We start from the raw sequence: 26,589 nt of genomic DNA, 5'->3' as shown, positions 1-26,589 counted from the left end.
TCTGAGGCTATATCAAGAACAGAGTCTTCATCACACCAGTTGGTGACATTGATGAACTGAAGGCTAGGATACAAGCTGCTGTGGCTACTGTGACAGAACACATGTTACGAAACGCCTGGCGAAAACTGGAATACCGCCTTGACATTCTTTGAGCTACCAAGGGAGCACACATTGAGGTTTACTAACGTAAATGGTCTAAAAAAAAAACTAGTAACACTAACCTATGTAACAGCATCAAATGTAACTTATTATGTCGAATGGTTATTCTATTATAAATTTTTATAATCAGGGCAAGACTTTGTGCTGACCCAGTATATTGCAATAATTAAATTCTTCTGCTTACACAATAATACCAATTAGTCAACAGCTTTTGAATGAAACATAGCATATTCTGTTTGCTAGTCCTAAAATATGTGCAATAGATCTGTTAAATGCTAGGATGTAAAAACGTTTTGTTAAAGATATTCATCCCTCAAAAATGCTTCTACCATCCTGATAAATGACTGTTTCTGGGTAAATGATCTTGGACATACAGTGGAATTATTGTGTCAGATTAGCAGAGTTACGTGAGCATAAGATTTTATCACGTTCTCTGTATATATACCTGAGCTTGTTGTTCAATTTCAGCAGTGTACAAGTGTAAAATATGAAGCAGTAATATAGCAATAAAACAAGTATTACAAAATCAAAAAATTGCCTTTAGTACAGTATCTCATTCACAAAAGATAACCACAGCATTATTGTGTCATACATGACATAATTAACACTTTGGCAACCAAGCCCGAGCATAGGTTGGGACACAGAACTGCTTCGAAATGACCGCACCTGAGTATAGGCCGGGTGGCTGTTGCAGGCTGCTCACAGTGTATTAGCCATCTGGAAGCAGGCAGGCTACTGTGGTAGTGTGCATGGAACACCTGCTTATATGTCCCTTGACTGCTGCTCTCCTCTGTGTTCTGGTTTTAAAACTACATCAGAAGAAACAGCAAGACACACATAGCAGCTTCCAAGACATGCTGGTGCCATTGTGCATTGGTGTAGCCATGAGTTTCAAACGCTCTCATTACTGTTTGCCATTTCTTGTTAATTTTTCTCTCAAATATGCCTTGTTTTCTGAGTGAGAAAGAAATTTTAGAAGCCTTAGAAGAATTTGACGATTCTGGTTCTGAGTGGGAAATGTCTGAATACGGGAAGAGAATGAAGAGGAGTCAGATACAGCTAAGGAGATGTCTAGTGCAGTTTTGCTTCAGTGTTATTATTATGACTTATATTGCTTGAGTAGCTGCATCAAACCAGTCTCAGGACTGAAGACCACAACAACAACATTGCTTGAGTTGCTTCAGTTAGCAGAAAATTTATTCCTGTTCATCTCGTCTATCTTGCAGAGGAATCTGATGAGCCTGCATCTGTGCAGCCAGTGTTTACTGAACAAAGTACATCCTCTGCAACACAGGGGTCAGCTGCAACACAGCTGTCTGGACCTCCAACAAAGAGGCAACGAATTTCACAGAAAGAACCCATTGATGCTGAATTAAGCTGGAAATTTGCTGACAATCAGCCTACTGTGCCACAATTTGTAGAGAAAAGTGGAGTAATGGCAGCTGTTCATGAGAATTCCACTCCTCTTGATGCGTTTTCGATCTTTTTCCCTGTTTCCATAATGAAATACATAAAATATGAAACAAACAGATATGCAAAGTCTGTTTATGACAAACTCAAAGCAGCTTCCAGGGTAAAGGCTCATAGTTTTTGTAATTCATGGGTGGGAGTAAAGCTGCACAAAATGTATTTGTTTTTTGGCATATTTGTACACATGCGTCTTGTGAAAAAACCAAAACTGACAGATTACTGGTCTACCAAGAATTTTATTTCAACCCCTTTCCCTGGTTCTGTTATGGCCAGAAACAGATTCAAGGCAATATTATCAAACCTGCATTTGAATGACAATGGAACTTACGTTCCGAAAAGTCAACCTCAGCATGACCCCATGCCCATGGATCATTTCTTATTAGAATCACAAAAATCGTTTTACCCATCAGAAAAACTCACTGTTGATGAAGGCATGTGTGGTTTTCGTGGAGGAGTGCTATTTCAAGTTTACATAAAAACTAAACTTGACAAGTATCGAATTAAGATTTATTATTGTTATTATTATTATTATTTACACATCAAATTCTGTAGGACCAAAGTGAGGAGCAAATCTCCAAGGTCATGGAACATGTCAGTACATGAAATTAGAACATAAAAGTAATAACAGATAAAAATAAATGTTCATGAACCTGAAAAAAGTCAGTCCATAATCAATACAATAAGAATCAGCTTAATTTTTCTAGGAACTCCTCGACAGAGTAGAAAGAGTGACCCATGAGGAAACTCTTCAGTTTCAATTTGAAAGCACATGGATTACTGCTAAGATTTTTGAATTCGAGTGGCAGCTTACTGAAAATGGATGCAGCAGTATACTGCACACCTTTTTGCACAAGAGTTAAGGAAGTCTGATCCAAATGCAGGTTTGATTTCTGCTGAGTATTAAACGAGTGAAAGCTGCTTATTCTTGGGAATAAACTAATATTGGTAACAAGAAATGACAATAAGGAATATACATATTGAGAGGCCAATGTCGAAATACCCAGACTCGTGAACAGAGGTTGACAAGAGGTTCATGAACTCACACCACTTATTGCTCGAACCGCCCATTTATGAGCCATAAATATCCTTTCAGAATGGGAAGAGTTACCCCAAAATATAATACCATACGACATAAGCGAATGAAAATAAGCAAAGTAGACTAATTTTCATGTCGAACGATCACTCACTTCTGATACTGTTCGAATAGTAAAAATGGCAGTATTAAGTCTTTGAACAAGATCCTGAACGTGGGCTTTCCACGACAGCTTACTATCTATCTGAACACCTAGATATTTTTACTGTTCAGTTTCACTAATCATACGCCCATTCTGTGAAAATAAAACGTCAGGTTTTGTTGAATTGTGTGTTAGAAACCGTAAAAATTGAGTGTTACTGTGATTTAACGTTAGTTTATTTTCTACAAGCTATGAAGTGAGGGTATGTACTGCACTATTTGAAACTGAGCCAGTGTTGCACACAACATCCTTTACTACCAAGCTAGAGTCATCAGCAAACAGAAATATTTTAGAGTTACCCATAATCATTTATATAAATAAAGAACAGGAGTGGCCCCAACACTGATCCCTGGGCCCCCCCCCCTCCCTCCCCCCCTCCCACCCCCCCCCCCCCACCCCCCCGCCGCCACCCAGTTGACTATTTATTATGTGCGATTCTGTGGTGTCACTGCCAGGCACCACACTTGCTAGGTGGTAGCTTTAAATCGGCCGCGGTCCATTAGTACATGTCGGACCCGCATGTCGCCACTGTGTGATCACAGACCGAGCGCCACCACAAGGCAGATCTCGAGATACGGACTAGCACTCGCCCCAGTTGTACGGACGACTTTGCTACCGACTACATGGACGAAGCCTCGCTCCTTTGCCGAGCAAATAGTTAGAATAGCCTTCAGCTAAGTCAATGGCTACGACCTAGCAAGGCGCCATTAGTAACATTGCATGTATCTATGGAGTCTCACTTATATCGTCAATAGCGATGTACCAAGGATGGATTAAAGTTAAGTATTACAGAAGCTACGTACTTTTCTTTATAGCGTTCATTACGTATCCTGTTACAGACCTATCTCTTGCTTGCTAAACGCGTGGCTTTCGGCTTCCTCTCATTGTGTCTAGGTTGTCTTGTCTAGACACAACATCTTTGGCGACAAGTCAACGGAAAGGGTCTTGTTCCTTCTAATTGCTTACATTTCCTTGTGTCATGGCTTCGCCAGATGTACTGTCCGAATTTTATCGCTTGCAGAATCAGCAGACGCAGGCGTTATTGGATGCCCTTGGACAGCTTGTCCAGGGTCAACGCAGCCACAACATGCTGTTGCACCCACGTTCCGGCAATATGAACCAGCTAAGAAAACATGGACGGAGTGGTCACGCCAGTTTGGATTTCATCTCGCCGCCTACAGAATTCAAGGTAACGAGCGGCAGCCTCATTTATTGTCGTGTGTAGGGGTGCAAACGTACCGTGTGATAGTGAAATTGTTTCCCCGACGCGACGTAGCAGCTCTGTCCTACGAAGAAATTTTGTCGGCATTGGACACCTATTTCAAGGAAACAGTTACTGTAGTTGCAAAAAGGTATACTTTCTTTCGTACAAAACGTACGGCCGGTCAAACTAATAGGGACTGGGTTGCAACATTGCAAGGCCTTACAAGGGATTGTGCTTTTGAGTGTGAATGTGGACTCCCTTATTCAGATACAATGGTACGTGATGCAATTGCACAGAACGTTTCTGATGTTCGTATACGGGAACAGATTTTAAAACTAGTTAATCCCTCCCTTCAACAAGTGATAGACATATTGGATAGACAAGACACACTTGACTTTGCTCAGGAATCATTTGCAACTTCGCCAGCCGTGTGTAACATTAACCAGCCCGCCGGGCGCGCTGCGAGGACCGGTAAACTGCCCTCACGCACGTCCATGCAGCTGCCGCCACGCTCTAAACCAGGTGTGCCGCGCAAGCATACAAATGCAGTGAAATCATGCCCGCGGTGTGCAACTAGACATTCGCGTGACAATTGCCCGTCACGCCAAGCTATTTGTTTTTACTGTAATAAGAAAGGATATGTTCAAAGTGTTTGCCAGAAAAAGCTCAGATCAGACACTCTTCATCATTCCAGGCCCTTTGCTTCGCACCGGAATCGAACCAAGGACACTCAGGCTCGTGGACCTTCGCCCATGGACATTCATGTAGTTAATTCCACCCCGTCCAGTGCCACTCCAGTGCCACTTTCTCAAACAGTGACAGTGTTCGTCCCACACAAAGTGTGCGTCGACGTCGCCGGAAATCCCGTCAAGTCGCAAGTGCTTCTGTACCAGTGTCCGTTCAAATTGCACGCGAAAGTCGCTCTTGTCGTCGGCAGGACAATAAACTTTTTGTAGACTTGGACTTTGAAGGCAGAGTGTTCCCATTCCAGCTCGATACCGGAGCTGCAGTTTCATTGATCAATCACGACACGTACAAACAACTGGGCAAACCTCCGTTGCGTGCCGCAAATGTTAAGTTACATAGTTATTCAGGTCAGAATATCCCTGTGTTAGGACAGTGCACTCTTCTTGCAACATACAAGGGACAAACAAAACTTGTGTCATTTTACGTTCTTCGTTCTTCTACTGCAGTGAACTTGTTTGGTTTAGATTTATTTCAATTGTTTAACATGTCTATAGTAAATCAGGTCCTATCAGTGAATCAGACTGTGCCTTCCGCCAGTGTTTCTCGTCTATGTGAAGAATTTGCAGACATTTTTGCACCGGGCCTTGGTTGCGCTACGAACTATGAAGCACATTTGGAACTGAAAGTAAACGCGCAACCGAAATTTTTCCGAGCGCGCAATGTTCCCCACGCATTGCGTGATGCGGTCGCATGAACATTAAATGATTTAGAATCACAAGGTGTGATTGAACGTGTGCAGACTATTGTTTCCGACAATGGCCCACAATTCATGTCCGCAGAATTTCAGTCATTCTGCCAGGCCAATGGTATTCAACATCTGACATCCGCGCCGTTTTCGCCTCAGTCAAACGGTGCCGCTGAACGATTGGTTCGGACTTTCAAGTCACAGATGTTGAAGTTGAAAGAGTCGCATTCTCGGGAGGACGCGTTGTTGCTCTTTTTGTCATCGTATCGCTCTCAGCCCCGAGATGGTCGCTCGCCGGCTGAGTTGCTCCACGGTCGTCCTCATCGCACCTTGATGTCTTTGCTGCACCCGCCGCATCAGGTTCCTGTGCAGCGGCAGACTTCTGCTTTTGCTCCAGGCGACGTTGTATTCTATCGCAACTATCGAGGTTCACGGCGTTGGCTCGCAGGGCGCATTCTTCACTGCCTCGGCCGCGCGATGTATTTGGTTTTGGGGGCCTCTGGTGAGGTGCTTCGGCATCTCAATCAGCTGCGCCTCTGTCGTCGCACGGGTTCTGCCGCTCCCCGTCTGCTTTCAGCGCCGGTGCCATCCGGTCAGCGCCCTGGGGACCCATCTACTGGCTCGCCTCATCCCCAGGTGTTACCGACGATGCCTTCCATTTTGCCCCATGGCGACGCGCCGCCTCCGCCGCCTCCGCCTGTCCTCCAGCCGGCGCCGCCCGCAGTGGATGCCTCGCTGCAGCCGCCAGGCGCCTCCCTGGGTCACGCGGAGCCGATCGCTTCCCGTGACCAGCTGTCCTCCGCCATGGACCTCTTGCCCGCTCCGGACCACATGACGTCATCGCGCGTCGGATACCCCGACGCGATGGAGGTCGACCCTTCGGCCCCTCCTGCCTCTTTACGGGCGCATACACCGCATGTTGACGTGCACCCTGGACTAGGTTTTCAGGCGTTTCCTAGATCCCCTCGGACCGAATGGCTGGGTGTGGGTGGCACAGCCTCGCCTATTGTTAGGCTCCCCACCTCATCACATACGTCAACATGGGGTCCTCCCCACGGCGGGCGGAAGCCTTATAACACGACCGTTCACCGATTTGCGGGGGAGGAATGTGGTGTCACCGCCAGACACCACACTTGCTAGGTGGTAGCTTTAAATCGGCCGCGGTCCATTAGTACATGTCGGACCCGCGTGTCGCCACTGTGTGATCGCAGACCGAGCGCCACCACAAGGCAGGTCTCGAGATACGGACTAGCACTCGCCCCAGTTGTACGGACGACTTTGCTACCGACTACACGGACGAAGCCTCGCTCCTTTGCCGAGCAAATAGTTAGAATAGCCTTCAGCTAAGTCAATGGCTACGACCTAGCAAGGCGCCATTAGTAACATTGCATGTATCTATGGAGTCTCACTTATATCGTCAATAGCGATGTACCAAGGATGGATTAAAGTTAAGTATTACAGAAGCTACGTACTTTTCTTTATAGCGTTCATTACGTATCCTGTTACAGACCTATCTCTTGCTTGCTAAACGCGTGGCTTTCGGCTTCCTCTCATTGTGTCTAGGTTGTCTTGTCTAGACACAACATCTTTGGCGACAAGTCAACGGAAAGGGTCTTGTTCCTTCTAATTGCTTACATTTCCTTGTGTCATGGCTTCGCCAGATGTACTGTCCGAATTTTATCGCTTGCAGAATCAGCAGACGCAGGCGTTATTGGATGCCCTTGGACAGCTTGTCCAGGGTCAACGCAGCCACAACATGCTGTTGCACCCACGTTCCGGCAATATGAACCAGCTAAGAAAACATGGACGGAGTGGTCACGCCAGTTTGGATTTCATCTCGCCGCCTACAGAATTCAAGGTAACGAGCGGCAGCCTCATTTATTGTCGTGTGTAGGGGTGCAAACGTACCGTGTGATAGTGAAATTGTTTCCCCGACGCGACGTAGCAGCTCTGTCCTACGAAGAAATTTTGTCGGCATTGGACACCTATTTCAAGGAAACAGTTACTGTAGTTGCAAAAAGGTATACTTTCTTTCGTACAAAACGTACGGCCGGTCAAACTAATAGGGACTGGGTTGCAACATTGCAAGGCCTTACAAGGGATTGTGCTTTTGAGTGTGAATGTGGACTCCCTTATTCAGATACAATGGTACGTGATGCAATTGCACAGAACGTTTCTGATGTTCGTATACGGGAACAGATTTTAAAACTAGTTAATCCCTCCCTTCAACAAGTGATAGACATATTGGATAGACAAGACACACTTGACTTTGCTCAGGAATCATTTGCAACTTCGCCAGCCGTGTGTAACATTAACCAGCCCGCCGGGCGCGCTGCGAGGACCGGTAAACTGCCCTCACGCACGTCCATGCAGCTGCCGCCACGCTCTAAACCAGGTGTGCCGCGCAAGCATACAAATGCAGTGAAATCATGCCCGCGGTGTGCAACTAGACATTCGCGTGACAATTGCCCGTCACGCCAAGCTATTTGTTTTTACTGTAATAAGAAAGGATATGTTCAAAGTGTTTGCCAGAAAAAGCTCAGATCAGACACTCTTCATCATTCCAGGCCCTTTGCTTCGCACCGGAATCGAACCAAGGACACTCAGGCTCGTGGACCTTCGCCCATGGACATTCATGTAGTTAATTCCACCCCGTCCAGTGCCACTCCAGTGCCACTTTCTCAAACAGTGACAGTGTTCGTCCCACACAAAGTGTGCGTCGACGTCGCCGGAAATCCCGTCAAGTCGCAAGTGCTTCTGTACCAGTGTCCGTTCAAATTGCACGCGAAAGTCGCTCTTGTCGTCGGCAGGACAATAAACTTTTTGTAGACTTGGACTTTGAAGGCAGAGTGTTCCCATTCCAGCTCGATACCGGAGCTGCAGTTTCATTGATCAATCACGACACGTACAAACAACTGGGCAAACCTCCGTTGCGTGCCGCAAATGTTAAGTTACATAGTTATTCAGGTCAGAATATCCCTGTGTTAGGACAGTGCACTCTTCTTGCAACATACAAGGGACAAACAAAACTTGTGTCATTTTACGTTCTTCGTTCTTCTACTGCAGTGAACTTGTTTGGTTTAGATTTATTTCAATTGTTTAACATGTCTATAGTAAATCAGGTCCTATCAGTGAATCAGACTGTGCCTTCCGCCAGTGTTTCTCGTCTATGTGAAGAATTTGCAGACATTTTTGCACCGGGCCTTGGTTGCGCTACGAACTATGAAGCACATTTGGAACTGAAAGTAAACGCGCAACCGAAATTTTTCCGAGCGCGCAATGTTCCCCACGCATTGCGTGATGCGGTCGCATGAACATTAAATGATTTAGAATCACAAGGTGTGATTGAACGTGTGCAGACTATTGTTTCCGACAATGGCCCACAATTCATGTCCGCAGAATTTCAGTCATTCTGCCAGGCCAATGGTATTCAACATCTGACATCCGCGCCGTTTTCGCCTCAGTCAAACGGTGCCGCTGAACGATTGGTTCGGACTTTCAAGTCACAGATGTTGAAGTTGAAAGAGTCGCATTCTCGGGAGGACGCGTTGTTGCTCTTTTTGTCATCGTATCGCTCTCAGCCCCGAGATGGTCGCTCGCCGGCTGAGTTGCTCCACGGTCGTCCTCATCGCACCTTGATGTCTTTGCTGCACCCGCCGCATCAGGTTCCTGTGCAGCGGCAGACTTCTGCTTTTGCTCCAGGCGACGTTGTATTCTATCGCAACTATCGAGGTTCACGGCGTTGGCTCGCAGGGCGCATTCTTCACTGCCTCGGCCGCGCGATGTATTTGGTTTTGGGGGCCTCTGGTGAGGTGCTTCGGCATCTCAATCAGCTGCGCCTCTGTCGTCGCACGGGTTCTGCCGCTCCCCGTCTGCTTTCAGCGCCGGTGCCATCCGGTCAGCGCCCTGGGGACCCATCTACTGGCTCGCCTCATCCCCAGGTGTTACCGACGATGCCTTCCATTTTGCCCCATGGCGACGCGCCGCCTCCGCCGCCTCCGCCTGTCCTCCAGCCGGCGCCGCCCGCAGTGGATGCCTCGCTGCAGCCGCCAGGCGCCTCCCTGGGTCACGCGGAGCCGATCGCTTCCCGTGACCAGCTGTCCTCCGCCATGGACCTCTTGCCCGCTCCGGACCACATGACGTCATCGCGCGTCGGATACCCCGACGCGATGGAGGTCGACCCTTCGGCCCCTCCTGCCTCTTTACGGGCGCATACACCGCATGTTGACGTGCACCCTGGACTAGGTTTTCAGGCGTTTCCTAGATCCCCTCGGACCGAATGGCTGGGTGTGGGTGGCACAGCCTCGCCTATTGTTAGGCTCCCCACCTCATCACATACGTCAACATGGGGTCCTCCCCACGGCGGGCGGAAGCCTTATAACACGACCGTTCACCGATTTGCGGGGGAGGAATGTGGTGTCACCGCCAGACACCACACTTGCTAGGTGGTAGCTTTAAATCGGCCGCGGTCCATTAGTACATGTCGGACCCGCGTGTCGCCACTGTGTGATCGCAGACCGAGCGCCACCACAAGGCAGGTCTCGAGATACGGACTAGCACTCGCCCCAGTTGTACGGACGACTTTGCTACCGACTACACGGACGAAGCCTCGCTCCTTTGCCGAGCAAATAGTTAGAATAGCCTTCAGCTAAGTCAATGGCTACGACCTAGCAAGGCGCCATTAGTAACATTGCATGTATCTATGGAGTCTCACTTATATCGTCAATAGCGATGTACCAAGGATGGATTAAAGTTAAGTATTACAGAAGCTACGTACCTTTATAGCATTCATTACGTATCCTGTTACAGACCTATCTCTTGCCTGCTAAACGCGTGGCTTTCGGCTTCCTCTCATTGTGTCTAGGCTGTCTTGTCTAGACACAACAGATTCCAAAACTGGTTATGTTCTTAGATTGGAGGTATATGCTGGGAAAGGAACACAAGACAACTCCATAATACCATTGTTTGAGAGGTTGCTACCAGATTACCTGTGAAAAGGCCACACTGTTTACATGGACAGATTTTATAGTTCACCAGCAGTATGCGATTTTCTGTGGCAACATAAAATGAAAGCAGTAGGTAAGTGCATGACTAACTGGAAAGAACTACCAAACGAAATTGTTTCCAAAAAACTGAAAAGGTATGAGTCTATGTCAATGAGGAGGAATCATCTGCTTTGTTGGAAGTGGAAAGATACAAGAGATGTACTATGCCTGTCCACTGTGCACAAAATGGCCAGGTCTGACATGTCTGTTCATTCAAAGAAAGGTATCAAAGTAAAATCAAAACTAGATTCCATTCTTGACTATAATATTTACAAAACAGGGGTCAATAGGAGTGATCAAATGTTTTCTTACATTTAGGAGGAAACAGATGAAGTGGTGGAACCAATTGTTCTTCCACATCTTATAATGGCTGCAACTAATGCATTTGCCTTATACCGGGAAACCAGGAATCCTGCTCAAAGAAAGAGCTGCCATTTTTCCATCTTCCTACAGTAAATTGGTGAAGGAATGATTCACAAAGGTACAAATTTGGTACTAGACAATGTTTCTAGTGAAACTCATAGGAACAGACTTCTAGGACTACACTCTGCAGAAAAAATTCCAGCCACTGAGAAGTAGGAGCGTCCAACTAGAGGGTGTAAAGCTTGCTCTGAGAAAACGAAAAAAAATCTAGTGGTAAAGCATGTAGGAAGGAAACCAGCTGGTGGTATCCAGACTGCAATGAACCACTCTGTATGCGAAAGAGGTTCAAAATCTTCCACACTGAAGCTAATTACCTGTAAATTTACACAAAAGTAAAAAACATATTTTTTTTGTGAAACTGAAATTATACATTTTATGTTTGTTTGTTATTAATTTTGTCACCAACCAATATAATTAAAATAAACATTTAAAAGAAACCTTAAAGACTGTTCTTTCATAATATGTTTTCTGTTTCAAGGTATCTTAAATAGAAACATGCCAGTGACATTCCAAAAAATGCTAAAAATGGCTGGTCCACTAGACCAAGAGTGTGTCTAAGCTGCCTGCCCTCGAAGTGTTAACATTATTCTGTTGTAAACTGGATATTTTTTATCTCTTAAACTGACACTAAGTTTCTTAAGCAATTCCTTATGTTTTACATCAGTCTCACCTGCAAGAAACTGCCAATACCAGCAATAACACCAACACCAAGAAAATAGAGAGCATAAATATTTGTCTGTGCCTTTACGTATTCAGAATCTTCAAGAGACAACACCTAAAACCAAAGAACACATGTACACAAACAAGAAACAATTTTTACAATATGCTTTTATAAAATTAACATGATGTTATGGTTACATCACTTTAATAAACTCACCGCATAAACCTCACCAAAAAGTACTGCAAAAAGTGGAAAACTTGCTCCCACAAGTGCTGATGCAATGGACCCAACAGTGACGTAACCCCATTCAGGTTTATTAAGAGCAAGAATGCGACTGATGGGTGCATCATACACTGTACTGTTGTCAACATTTTCCTCTTCCTAGAGAGATACACAATAACAATGGCTTGAGGGAGAACATGAACAATAATCAAATACAGCAGCTTAAAATCTGACAGTAAATGGATATTCAAATCAGTAGTGAAAAGTTGATAATGCATGAGACTCAATGGAGAAAATATTTGTTTTTCTGTAAGTGCTGACCTCTTTCTGAAATGCTGAAACATCATATTGCTTGCCAATACTACTCGCTCTTGAAGACTGCCTTGAGAATTGCCTTGACAGTTGCCGTGAAAAGTTTGATAAGTGTTCTGTTTCCTGTGGCACTATTTCATCCGGTGTGCATCCAACAGAGTCTGCAAGTGAAGAAATCTTTATTAAATACAGTATTACCAAAAGAAAACAGATTATTTTAATGTATATTTTATTACTCTTGAAAAATTGTCATAAAGCTTTAAGCAGTTTTCAAGAAATATATAGTTTCATACCAATTTTTTACTGTAGTCTTGTGTAGTTCATTGGTCTGTCCTTGATTATTATGATTATTATTAATAAGTGTTTGCTACAATAACTACAGTAAATCAATATTCTTAGTGAGTATAAGTAAGGAGGCAAAGAAGATATAAAAGACTTTGGAATAAACAAAGGTTATCTTTCCCATCTCACCCGTCAGTTCATTCAGTATACATTTTTGCATGAGGGTGCCATGTGAGTGCCCATGACAGGCTATGAATTTGTTTGTGTATCTTCATAGCCAAACACAAAATTTTATTAAGTGATTCAAAGCATCCCCCTCACCCCAAAAAATCCAATTTTTTGCCATAATATATTGCACAACATCAGCTTCTGAAAATATGAAAAAATACGTATGCACGAGCATGCGCACATGTGAGTGTGTGCACTCACACACAAAATCACACACACACAAACACACACATGCTCTTGAATTAGTTTGTAAGTCTATGGAACCTAATATAATAGTTTCCCTTGCCCCATGAAATGAAATGGTTGAATGGCATTGTTGGCCGGGATGTCCTATTCAGGTTCGGCTGCCAAGTGCAAGTCTTATTTCATTGGTGCCACATTGGGCAACTTGCGGTCCATGATGAGGATGAAATGATGAGGAGGACAACACAACATCCATTCCAAAGTGGAGAAAAATCTTCGACCCAGCTGGGAATCGAACCGCGGCCCAGTGCATGGGAGGCAAGCATGTTACCACCCAGCTAAGCAGGTGCACTCCCTTGCCTCATTATTGTATCCTGTTCCTCTTGCTTAATTCCTCTCCCCTGTAACCCCACATAAGCAGCAACCCATGAGTCAGTGTTTTCACTTCAGGTGTGTTGTTATGTTTGCCCCTTCTGTTTTTTGTAATTCATTAGGAATTTTCGAATTCCATGAGAAAATCAGTTATTGATCTTGTTCCACTAGCTTCAAAAATTAACTAATTAATATCCATCTTTAGAAGAAAAGTCTATGTAATTTGTAAAGGTAAGCATAGACTTCAGGTCTGACTATTACCATTTTTATCAGTTCTCCATAAGCACTAACAGTGGTAGTTATTGGTTGGTTTGTAACTTGTGTAGTAAAGCCCAAAGGATTTTAACATGGTGGCTTTGGTATTTATTCATTATTGTCAGAAGCTCTTCCAAAGCTGTTGATACTCCTCTCGTTTATTGTATGTACTGTGATAATTTCATGTTTCTCTGCCATTATCATCTTCATCATCACTATCATTTTAAGGGCTTAGTCTGACCATTTTGTCTGCAAAGTGAAAATTTTATTCATAATCTCTTCTTTTGCTTATGTATTCACACTCTTTAATCTGTCTTCACAACTCTTTATCTACACTATCTGGATCAAAATCATCTGGGCACCTACTAGAAGACAGTAATATGGGGTGTGTCCACCCTTCATCTTTGTGACAACTTAAACTCTGTTGGTGACACTTTCAATGAGGCATCTGAATATCTGGAGGAAGTCCAGTCTTCCTCAAGAGCTGAAACCAGAGAAGATAGTGATGTTGGACACAAGAGTCTTGAGTGAAGTGGACATTCTAATTCATCCCAAAGGTTTCCACTGGATTCATACTGGGACAAATGCGACCCATTCATAATATTGGGAGCACACCACACACCATGTACATGTGGAAAAGTTAATGTTGGAATGACCAGACTGTCTGTCAATAGTTGAATCATTGAATGTAAACAGCATTACAGGATTGGACAGATGGAGAAACCAGCTGATATTGTGCATGCACTATGTGAGACTGACTGGCCTCATAATAAATTTACCGTGAAGAAGAATTAATACAGTCATTTGTTTGAGGGAACCATCAAAATGTACAAGTATAACAACAGTTTTGACGAGAAAGAGGAAAGCCTTGGAGCCTGGGTTGCCCCACTGTAACAACGACCTTTTCCTGACAACAATGACCATTAGCATGACAGGATGGAATGTGAATCATTAACAACACTAGCCACTGTTGTTGACAAAATGTCAGGAAAGTCCCAGTGAGCCTAAGATCCCGAGAAAAGTGCAAAAAGAAAACACATCAGACCAAAAACTATCTATCATTTCAATAATTTTCAAACTACAATAAGAATTTATAGAATGGTACAGACAAAAATATTAGTAGTAAGAGAATACTATAAACTATTGAAACAATTTTATTTGCTCTCTTAGTTCTCTCAGTAGTTCTTCAACATGACACCACTTCTAGTAATTATAATACATTGCTGCAAAATACAATGAATGCAAATTGATACATTAACTCTACCATTCAGTATTTCCAGTTTAGTAAAATTGAAAATTCACTACATAAACTATAAAGCAATAGGACTACACAGTGGCATTCAATTAACATGGCTCTACATTAAGTTTCATAGCATATAAACAGAACTATATGGTTTCAGTAGAGAAACAAATGCATGAACGATATACTAGAAACTGTGTAATAAAAGGTAATCTACATTATCAATAAAAATCAAACAATGGAAAATATTGAAATGGAATAATGCAGTATATCAAAAGATTGATTACTACTCACCATGTAGCGGAGATGCTGAATCACAGATAGACACAACAAAAGATTGTCAAGCTTTCAGCTAAAAAGGCCTTCACCAGAATTAGACAATACATGCTGCAAAGGCCAGACTCTGAACAGAGTTTGCATGGCTGTGCGCGCGTGAGCACACGCACATTCCTGTGTGTGTGTGTGTGTGTGTGTGTGTGTGTGTGTGTGTGTGTGTGTGTGTGTTTTGTCTAATTCTGATGAAAACCTTCTTGGCTCAAAGCTTACGTATTTGTCAGTCTTTTTTGTTATGCCTATATACGAGTCAGCATCTCTGCTATAAGGTGAGTAGTAATCTTTTCTTTTCATATTATTGTGTTGTCTATAAAAGTTGACTCTGTACCTGTATTTGCAGCTTTTGTTGAAGCATGTACAAGTTCAAAATAATGTCCATTTTGTTCCATGAGCTCTGTGTGTGTTCCCTGCTCAACAACACGGCCTGATTCCAAACAAATTATTCTGTCAGCTCCACGCACTGTGGATAACCGGTGAGCCACAACAATTGTGGTACGTCCGTGGCTAGCATGATCCAGTGCTTCTTGCACTTTTGCTTCACTTGCTAAATCAAGGGCTGATGTTGCTTCATCAAGGAGTAACACTCGAGGGTTCCGCACCAGGGCTCGTGCTATTGCAATTCGTTGTTTCTGGCCTCCAGAAAGCTGAGTTCCACGATCACCTACCATTGTATCATAACCCTATCCAAACAATAACAATTAGTATCATGAGAACACTAATGGAAATCAGCATTCTATACAATAAAATACTCATTTCCTTAAAACTAAATATTTATTTCATATGAATAAAATGACAAACAGTTTTGCATAACATAACAGACACCATTTACCTGTGGTAATTTGATGATGAAATCATGTGCATTTGCTTCTTTGGCAGCTTTTTCAATTTCTTCTTGGGTTGCATTTTCTTTGCCATATCTAATGTTCTGTGCAATAGTAGTGGCAAAAAGAACTGGTTCTTGACCAACTACTCCAATTTGATTCCTCAGCCAATTGACATTTAGCTCCTTGACATCGGTTCCATCAAGAAGCACCTTGAGACAATGATATGTACCATTTGTACTCTACGTTTTAATGTAGATGTTTTATTATAACACAGCATAAGATTAAGCTGTTAAGTCAAATGTGATGTAATGGCAACCATTCACAGACAGAAACATCATAATTAAAACTCCCATGAAACATATAAAATAATATTAATTTTCTGTGAATATTTTAAATGTATGTTTGTTGGTAAAAGATGTGCGATTAAAAGGAAAAATTTTTAAAAAGTGAAGAAGTAAGAAATAAAATTGAGTTAGAGTACATGAGGAATTTCTCAGCATGAAAATGCCCCATCTGGTCTAGTGAACTCAAAATTTAATATAATTCCAAAGATACTTCAGTAAGTTCTATTGGTAAACAAATCTTGAGGGCATATTCAGGGAAAACCATTAATCAGCCCTAAGAGTCCCCTGCTTTGACCCATCCATGATTATTGTCATATATGTGTAGTGCTCATTTAAAGTGTCCTAAAATATAGATTTAAAAACAGGTCCTACTGTGCTGTCTGTTATTCATTAAGAGATAGGTATAGGAAGCACAGTGTTGCCCTGTATGAAAGATATGCTATTGCAGCAATTTGCTGCAAATTGGCATTGAGGAGAAGAGATGATGTAAGGGGTACCACTATTGATAGTGGTATGACATAGTTAATGATACCCCTTACACATCACTGGTTCTCAGGAACATTCAGAGCTGAGCACACCTTTTCCAGCAGGAGGCAGAGTCTTGCTGTTTCATTCAACAATGCCCAAGCATTACCATATATGCATGGTCAGGAGAGTTGTTGTTCAGGCTTCACATGAAGTTGTACAAAAAAAATGGATATTTTGCAGATGTTGATAAAATATGATTTTGGAAGTTTTCTGCAGAATGGTAACAAAGTCAGGTTTTGAATGAAGCATATTAATCCTCCCTCACCCATGTCCAGAAAAAAATCCTATTTTAATTAAGAATAACCAGATATAAGGGATGGGAGGTTGCAAGGACTGTTATTCATCATTGACGAATTTTTTCACATCACTTTTAGCTCTCTTCCCACTGAAGGCAGACTTTCTGTGGAAGCAATATACTTTCTGTGGTTTGGAGTAGGGCCATTAGTCTTAAAATGAACTTCAGGTTACCTTCCATTAGGAATATATTAAAATGAACTGCTTGTAGACACGGGCAGTGGCAGGAGACCATGCTTTGGCTTGAGTTCAGTGAATTATGTTTTTCCTCTGAACACATCATGTCTAAGTCATTTCATTGATTTTTAATGGTGCAGGCATGCACTCCAGGGAACTATGAACATAAAATGGTGATGCCTTGTCAAATACGTTCTTCTCTTTTAGCCATAATAAAAATTTTGTGTTAGCAGAAGAGCCAACACCGTGTTACAAGTGGAGGCCGAAATGCACGTGTTTTAGCTCAAGCAGGCTAGCGTGAGGAGGGAAGAACTATACTGACGTGAGGTCTGGAACATGACAAGGAATGAGAATTCAGAAAGCGGACGTAATTAGTTTGATACTTAACTTTAATCCATTAATGATGAACATCGCTCTTGACGGTACATGATTCGCAATATTATCTGTTCAGAATACATTCTTGAAGTAATTATAGTAACTGAATATCGCGCCTTGCTAGGTCATAGCAAATGACGTAGCTGAAGGCTATGCTAAACTGTCGTCTCTGCAAATGAGAGCGTATGTGGACAGTGAACCATCGCTAGCAAAGTTGGCTGTACAACTGGAGCGAGTGCTAGGGAGTCTCTCTAGACTAGACCTGCCGTGTGGCAGCGCTCGGTTTGCAATCACTGATAGTGGCGACATGCGGGTCCGATGTATACTAACGGACCGCGGCCGATTTAAAGGCTACCACCTAGCAAGTGTGGTGTCTGGCAGTGACACCACAAAAAACATTCTGTTACTCCTCATAATTTTAACGTTTGTCCTTGATTGCTTTGGAGAACTAGCCTTTTGAGCTCTGTTTTGTGGTTGGGTGGTATGTACAACCTGCATTCCACTCAACATTGTGGAGAATTTTTGGATTGATGAGAAAGGTCCACCGAGACGGACCCCCCAACGTCATTGAGTAAGCATTTTACAACTGGGGTGCGGTAAGTTCTCCAGAGGCTGCTGCTTTCCACCTCATCGGACATAACACACTTTAGGGTTAAGGGTATATATAACCACCACCATCAATGACACACAATATTCCACTACAACACTCCATGGTGATCAATGAAGTATGCACAGAGCATACAGTTCCAGATGACTGGTGACACTCTCTAGTTCCCTAATTCAGTAACCACAATTTGTCTCACTCATATCTAACCAGAATCTGAGTTCCCTGAGGTGCCTGCCATGTGGCATGACCCAGGCAGCATATGTGTCTTACCAAATGACACAGATATCGTTAACTTTACCCGTGTTTCATGATTATTCCAAGAAAACCACTAAAAGCCTTCCTAATGAATTATAAACAGTGAGTAAAATAAAAAGGTTTCTGCAACTCTTTGATGATAAATTTCAGCTCCAGAGTTGCAAGATTAAGTAGATTGCAGGTTTTACTAAATATGTAAATTTTTGTTACACATTTAGAGTGTCTTGAATCCTGATAAAAGTGACAAGTAGTACATTTGTTTTTACTGAATAACTTGTGACAAAAGTGAGAAACTTCAAACACAAAAATAAAATTACACTCTGAATTTTCTCCTATTCCACAGATCCTGTTGCAGGCACACTGTCAAATTATATGCTTCACAGAAACATCAGTAGGCATATTCCAAGTTTCAAATTCACCATCACAGAATTTAATAAGAGACTTACCACCCCTGTTGATTAGATCATTGACACACAGCTATTGTTTTTAAACTATATTCAAATGTGAATGGCATGATATTGATTACTATAATGATTATGCATCTATAATTGAGAAAATTATTGACTTACATTGCCTTTAATGGGGTCATATAATCGTTGAATTAGTTGAATAACTGTTGACTTTCCACAGCCTGAACTCCCAACTAATGCAACTGTTTCTCCATGTTTAATTTTCAGATTTAGTCCTTGAAGTATCTAAACAAGAATTTTCAGATGTTAGAACATTATTAATAAAGACACTATGAAGTGGAATCATAAATAGCATTCTCCATGTGGAGTAAATAATTTTTCTAGAAATTTACATTTTCAGCCACGTATGTACAATTTTATACTTATGCTTGGCAAACATTTTAAACAGCATGAGACATGACACTGGGTAACAAATAACTTGCCCGAGTTTCACTACAGGCCACAATTCAGTGAAGAAGATTATATCACTGTTCTTCATAACGTGTCAGATGTGTCTGAACATAGACAGGTAATCAGTTTTGTTAGTGGTCAGCAGTCAGTATTCATTTATACCTTAAGTGTATCTATAACCTGATCTGGGGTAAGCATTACTATACCTGCCGTAAATGTAACATGAGTGGGAAGTTTCTACAAAATATCACAGGTAATACAATCAAAAAAATTCCAATGGGGATAAAATCTGTTGCAGCAGGGAACGATGGCCTTAGCATGAACATTGTAAATTCTGCTTAGATGTTATGTTTTGCATTATACAGATCTTGACTTTATCAACATATAGACAATTCATAATATTCTGTGTGAAGTAACATAAACGCTTTGTCTGAAGTGTCAAGTAAAAGAACAGCTGGAAATTCCAGGATGGAATAAGGATAGATTCCTACTCACCATATAGTGAAGATGTTGAGTCGCTGACAGGAACAACAAAAAGACTTCTAAATATGTAAGCTTTCGGCCAGAAGACCTTCTTCCGAAAGACAACATACAAATACGCATTCACACAAATGCAGCTCACCCACACATGACCACTGCCTTTGGGTGCCGAGGCCAGGCTCAGTATCTGGTGTTGGCAGCCAAAGACAGTAGTCCTTTGCGTTGGTAGCCAAAGACAGTAGTCCTTTGTGTGTGAGTTGCATGTGTGTGAATGTGTATGTGTATGTTGTCTGTTTTGGAAGAAGACCTTCTGGCTGAAAGCTTACAAATTTAGTAGTCTTTTTGTTGTGCCTGCCTGTGACTCAGCATCTCCGCTGTAAGGTGAGTAGTGATCTATTCTTTTCGTAATATTGTAAAATAAAGTAAAAAAAAACAGCTGAGTAGTTTAAGTAGGTACAGTGGCATTACTTCCAAAACAACTATGTTTCCCCCAATACATATAAACTGATTTAGAAGTCATTCCCACAACTATCACTAGGCCTATGACTACCACAACTTGCTGTTAGTGTACTTTATGAGAAGTAGCCCCTATGGCTGTTAATATTCAACTTGACTCATTCCACATGGCTCAAAGTGCTCCAGTATGTGATTTATGCAAGACGATGTGTGAATAATTGAGGGAATTACTGCAGATATCATAGCTGTATTATCTGCTATAACAAATACCTTCAAAAACCTGTAGGTTCCTCTATCTTCTTTTAAGTATGAACTGATAAAATTCATGAGATAGCCAATCTCGTACAAGTACTTTATTTGGAATAACACAGATTTAACGTAAAAGAAGTTACGTATTTTCTCAGTTTCAAAAATCCTTTTACTTATCCCCAAACCCATATACACCTTGATCTGTAATCTCAGTTCACTGAAGTCTTGGACACTGCTTAACTTCCTACCTCCTTTTTCTCTTACTCTTTTTGTTTCTTATTTTCTCTTTTTACTGCTTTCTTCCACTTAGCACTTTTAATTCTGTATCACAGTTATTATCACCTAAAAAATAATTACTGTAGTCATAATATAAAAAAAAATTTATACCTCTTATGTGTTGCCTCTTGTCAGGTACAAATACAATGTTTATGCTGTAAAATGCTTAGGTGTTTTATCTGATGCTATAGGGGACCTCAAAGCTCTTATATTGCCACAATAACAAACCAAAAGCCAAGCAAATTAAGTGTGACCTTCCAAAAGGAAGGAATCTTAGTAATTAATGTCCCATTTTGACCAAAGTTGGTAGATATTAAGTACTATAACTGAATAACACTGCGGCAGGAAACTGCCATAGCCTGTTCAAAGGAACAATCCTACCATCCACATGATATGATCTGTGGAGTGTATGAAAATCCTAAATGTAAAGAATAATACAGAGCTTTGAACCCTGATTCTCTCAAATCTAAATTCAATGTTTTATGCACTGTGCTAACTCCTCATTAAATACCTGGTTTTATACTCATTGTTTTGTAATGAACATACATTACTCTTGCCAGAAATTCATACTGTGGTATCCATGGCTGGCACTGTACAATCCAGCCACCAGCCACACAGCAGAAAGCCATGGATTGCCACCACGTCAAGGTTCCACAACCCAACTGCAGCTCATTCTGCCTATGATAGACACTGCAGCATTTGGGGGGGGGGGGGGGGGGTCGCACTACAGTGCTGCTGTTGCCGGCCTTAGCTCATCTCCATCAGCCACATGATACAAGCACGACTTCCTAGCATTCCTCCCCCAGACAGATTAATAAGACATTGTCCAGTAGCTCGCCAATCTGCAAGTGTGTGAGTTCCAGTTCAGTTCATGAGTTTGACATCAACGTCAACCAAGTGCCATTTGTCAGTGCGTAGCGCATGCCAGTCTGAATAATAGTGTAACAGATATGTACTTTGCCAAAGGCAGTGTTTCCTTACTGTGACAGACTGTGTACTCAACTAAACCTTCAAGAACTATTATCGAGTAATCTAGTTTCTGATCAGTTCAGGATGATCTTTCAGCTGCATTCATTCAGAAGCTGCTCAGTTGCTACACAGAACATATCATTAGGGTGTATTTTCTGTGTCAGTAGTAAAGTTGTATTGTTTTGGTTATGTGGGTACATCTCTCTTCTTGTAGTGTGCACCACTCACATCATGAGATACAAAATATACCACCATGGTTCCATCTATCTGTAACATTTTCATGATAAATGGAAGCAATTTAGTGCTGAATTTCACCAGTTGTTTCTCCATTTCACATGTGGGAATGTAGTCACTGCATGGACTTGGCAGGATCTGGAACTGTTATGGCTAGTTTTTATTGCTTTTCAAGGCAATCAGCATCACAGATGAGGCCAAATGAATTATAGCATGTTATGCAGATAATAGAGGAAACTGTGAAAACATGACTTTTTTCTGTTTTTATTGGAGTTGTAAACCTCATATTTGTCTCTGTAGCACAAATTTATTTTCAAATTTTTAGCTTTCTATCTTCCACCATATTATTCAGTCTCCAACAAAATCAAGCCACAGTCCAGCAGGTTCACTCTCCTCCCCTCCATCTCTACATTTCTAAATGATTCACATCATTGCATGTATAAAGGAAAGATGGCTATTGTCTAATGTCCCATATCATAAACATTACAATTGATTCAGAGCCATGGATCAAACAAGGATAGGGCAGTAACTGGTTATGATGATTCCAAAGAAACTATGTCAACATTAAGACATAACTGAAGACAACTGGAGAAAATTCAAACCATAATAACCAGATGGGATTTGAACTCTGCTTCTCCCATATATGAGTACTGCATCTTAACCACAATGCCACCTCAATTTGTGAGGCCTTTATATAAGTACTTAATTTTTTAATGTATACACTTACCTTAACATCAGGCCTTGAAGGATAATGAAAATAAACGTCTGTCAGCTGTATGTCTCCCACAACTTGATCTGGTCTTTTCCCTGACTCACTGAGACTGTCAATCTGAGGCTCTCTTTCTATTACTGAAAATACCGCAGCTGCAGAACCACATGCCACACCAAATGCTTCTAGATGAGGAAGTGCCATTCCCATATTGAATGCTCCACCAAGCATACCAAAAAGAACCTATATGAAAAGTTTAAACAGTAATTAATTGGACTGAGCATTCTGCAAAATAGTTTGTTCCAACTATTCAACAGTTACAATTAGTAAACCAGTGAACTATCTCATAAAAATTTACAAGGAGTTTAAATTGATAAACATAGTGTTAAGATAGAACTGAAAGATGAAGAAATAAGTAACAAATCAATATGGATGACTTTGCTTGGATCAAGTTCTTCCTTATCTGCAAAACTTCTTTTCTTTTTAATTTTACTATCCAAACCATGTTTCTCATAAATGAGTTTTTATTTGACATTGGTTATCACTGGATCAGTGGTATGTTTCTATGACCCATGTTACAAATGTTATACAAAGGGCAAGAGCATGAGTGTCTTTATTCATAAATAACAGTTATATTGTGTCTTTTATTTATAAAGATTGTGATTCAGTGTCCTAATTTACTAATTCTCCATGCTAACTTATGTAGTGACTGGTGTCTAAGAGACACTGTGATATGTCACATTTCTGCATTCCCTCTACACTGACAGATTTTTATGGCTTTTCTTCAGTCTAATCATGAACCTCATAACTTCAACAATACAGTACTTATCTTCATTTCACAAACGTCAGCAGTTTGCTTCCAGATTTTGAAACGGCATACTTACTATTACAAGAACAGCTGGAGTGTACTCAAAGTCTCCCACAACTCTTGAATCTATTATGAGTACTACTCCATACCAGAATGCAAGTGCATAGCTGCAGTATGTAATGAACCACATCATGGCTGTACCAATACCAGAGAATTTTCCCCTTTTGATTCCCATTGCCTCTGCCACAACTAATTTTTCTTTGTATCTGCAACAAAAATAATCCTTAAAGAAAACATAGTATCAGCAGCTATACAAGATTGTTTACAAAATATATGTTCATTTACTTTCCCATGGCCACTTATCATGCGAGAGGATTATATCAATCTGTGTTTGGTGTAGCAAATGTCAGATCACTTTAAATATAGGTCAGAAACTAAAATGAGTATAGGTTACAACTCACATGCATTTGATATGTGGCACACATGGCAATAAGAAGTAAGCAGCTCTTTTTTGACAGTTACTCACTTTGTACAGTTAAAAATGCACATTCCGGCGTAAGTACAGCAGAGTACTGGCATAAAGTACAAAATAGTCTCGTGTGTTCTTGTCATTTGTAGTGTTAGAAAAAATCACCAGAGTTGATGGTACAGTTCAAACAGCTTGCTATGATAACTTTGAGTGCTATAGAATTGAATGACCTTATAATAGTGGATAAGTCCTACTCCAGATTACAATTTGTAGGACTGTGGGGAAGAATTACTCTACAGCAGAAGTAGCTCTCAAGACAATTAATCAAGATGTGTGACTATATACAGTATAGTATATCTCTCTAAGAACTGTATCATCCCAGAATGACTAAAGAAGTTGAACAAGTTCAAGAAATAGTTTACAAATTTCTATGTGAGCATTATATAGATGCTGAGTAAGCTACAAAATAAAGTTCCAAAAGGCATTATGTATTACACTAAAGGCTATGGTACTTTTAAAGGTCCAAAGATATATAAAAAGTCTTCCGTTGTATATTGTGCAATAACTATAGTGTTAAACTTGGAGAAATAAAGACAAGCACAATATAGTATATAAAGTTTTCTTTTTTTCCCCCATGTCCCAAAGCATCATCCATGACTGGAATGCAAACAGAGACAAGTAACAGTAGTATGAGGGTAATCCCAAAAGTAAGGTCTCCTATTTTTGATAAGTACATAGACCTGTTTATTTCTACAATGGCTTACATCAGTTTACAGCTTGAACATTTAGCTATTTTTCGACATAATCACCATTTCTGTTGATGCATTTTTGTAGACGCTGTGGCAGTTTTTGTATGCCCATATCATACCAGCTCACCGCCATGCTGTTCAGAAAGTTATGAACCTATTCTTTCACCTCATCGTTGGAGCTGAATCACTTGGACCGTAATTAACGCTGACAGGTACTGTGAGACTCTGAAAAAACTCAAATGAGCAATTTAGAACCGGAGTAGAGGAATGTTGTGCAAGGGCATACACATTCTCCATGAGAACGCTCACCCACACATCGCTCGGCAAACCATTGCTCTCCTTCAACAGTTTCAATGGAACATAATCACCCTCTCTCTGACTCGGCGCCCAGTGACTATCACCTGTTCCCTAGGTTAAAAGAACATTTGGCCAGAAAGCGATTCAGCTCCGACGACGAGGTGAAAGAAGAGGTTCATAACTTTCTGAACAGCATGGCAGTGAGCTGGTATGACATGGGCATACAAAAACTGCCACAGCGTGTACAAAAATGCATCAACAGAAATGATGATTATGTCGAAAAATAGCTAAATGTTCAAGCTGTAAACTGATGTAAGCCATTGTAGAAATAAACAGGTCTATGTACTTATAAAAAAATAGGAGACCTTACTTTTGGGATTACCCTCATACCAGGTAACCTGTATATATAAAAGAAAAAAAAATGCAGTGGCGTGCAGAGTATAAATGTAGCTTAAAGCACAGGCATCAAAATTCATTGCTTGCTTTTCCATCTTTTTTGTTCTGATGTCGCAAATAAATTAAAAATGCCACTTTTCACTACTCATTTCACTGAAATTTTTCTACAATTGGTAGAAATGTGGTGCAAAGAATCTTTTATTTTATGATTTAATGCATAATCAAAAATGCGGCCTTCAGACACAGCATTGAAAAGATGTGAGGAAATGGCATGTGTTAGTCACCTTGAAGAAATCAATGGTATATGGATATAATGTAACCATGAGTTTGTATGTACATGCATTTAGATGAGGACATAAACTGCCACATACTGATCTACTGTAAATTAGTATCTTAATAATGGAAAGTCCAGGATGGAAAAACAATACTTTTAGTAACTTAATATACTGCCTACTTGCTTTGTGGAATGTGGTACCCAACTGGTCAATCCAAAATGTGTGTGTGTTGATATTTAATGTTAATATTTGCTACTAACCTTTCCACTTCTTTCTGTTGTCCAGCAAAAGCAACAACTGTGCGAATGGCACTAAGAACCTCCTCAACAACAGCTCCAGCACTTCCATATGAATTCTGCTCCTGGGCCGTCAGGGAACTTTGTACCTGCATAAGGAGTTTTATGCTGAGCTTCACATCAAAAATAAAATCCAGAAAGCTAATCGTCCAACAACAGTATCAACTGTCAGCAATATGAAGACAGTAGGAAAAGTTTTCTGATTCTGATTACTGCATTATCTAAACACTGACTATAATGGACTGGCTGCATTGGTCAACTAAGGGCAGTACTGTGACAGAGCTATATTTCTTTTTCCAAAACTGGAATCAAATTACTTAATGCAGATTTGGCTGTCCTCTTGATGAGTATGTTTATGACACAACATCAAAGATCATTATTGTCTAACAAGTTATAGTAATAATAAAGAAAAGCTATGTTTGTTACCATAAAAGTTTCGCATATCTAACATTTTAAAATCTATATTTATTGTTTTCAAATGAACTTCCATTCAGTAGGTATAATGCCAAATTTATTTCAAGATAAAAATTAGCTTGTTGGTATAAAATTTACTACTTAATTTAGTTCTTTTAATATTCATGTCCAGCTCCAAAATCACGATGATTA

General features: G+C 41.1%; 1 protein-coding gene across 2 annotated transcripts in view; it reads right to left on the bottom strand.

Annotated features, from left to right (window-relative positions):
• Nucleotides 1-26,589, bottom strand: part of LOC124804832 (multidrug resistance protein homolog 49-like) — a 144,674-nt gene that overhangs the window by 30,899 nt on the left and 87,186 nt on the right. For both annotated transcript variants that reach the window (XM_047265178.1, XM_047265179.1), the window contains exons 8-16: nucleotides 25,948-26,072; nucleotides 23,578-23,767; nucleotides 22,712-22,936; nucleotides 19,030-19,155; nucleotides 15,886-16,089; nucleotides 15,385-15,736; nucleotides 12,173-12,324; nucleotides 11,846-12,010; nucleotides 11,639-11,743 (exon numbers count right to left, since the gene is read on the bottom strand). In XM_047265178.1, the coding sequence (XP_047121134.1) occupies nucleotides 11,639-11,743; nucleotides 11,846-12,010; nucleotides 12,173-12,324; nucleotides 15,385-15,736; nucleotides 15,886-16,089; nucleotides 19,030-19,155; nucleotides 22,712-22,936; nucleotides 23,578-23,767; nucleotides 25,948-26,072 (1,644 nt within the window). The remainder of the gene's footprint in view (nucleotides 1-11,638; nucleotides 11,744-11,845; nucleotides 12,011-12,172; nucleotides 12,325-15,384; nucleotides 15,737-15,885; nucleotides 16,090-19,029; nucleotides 19,156-22,711; nucleotides 22,937-23,577; nucleotides 23,768-25,947; nucleotides 26,073-26,589) is intronic.

The sequence above is a fragment of the Schistocerca piceifrons genome, chromosome 7, assembly GCF_021461385.2.
Source record: "Schistocerca piceifrons isolate TAMUIC-IGC-003096 chromosome 7, iqSchPice1.1, whole genome shotgun sequence".
Lineage (NCBI taxonomy): Eukaryota > Metazoa > Arthropoda > Insecta > Orthoptera > Acrididae > Schistocerca > Schistocerca piceifrons.
This window is presented reverse-complemented; position numbering and strand designations above follow the sequence as displayed.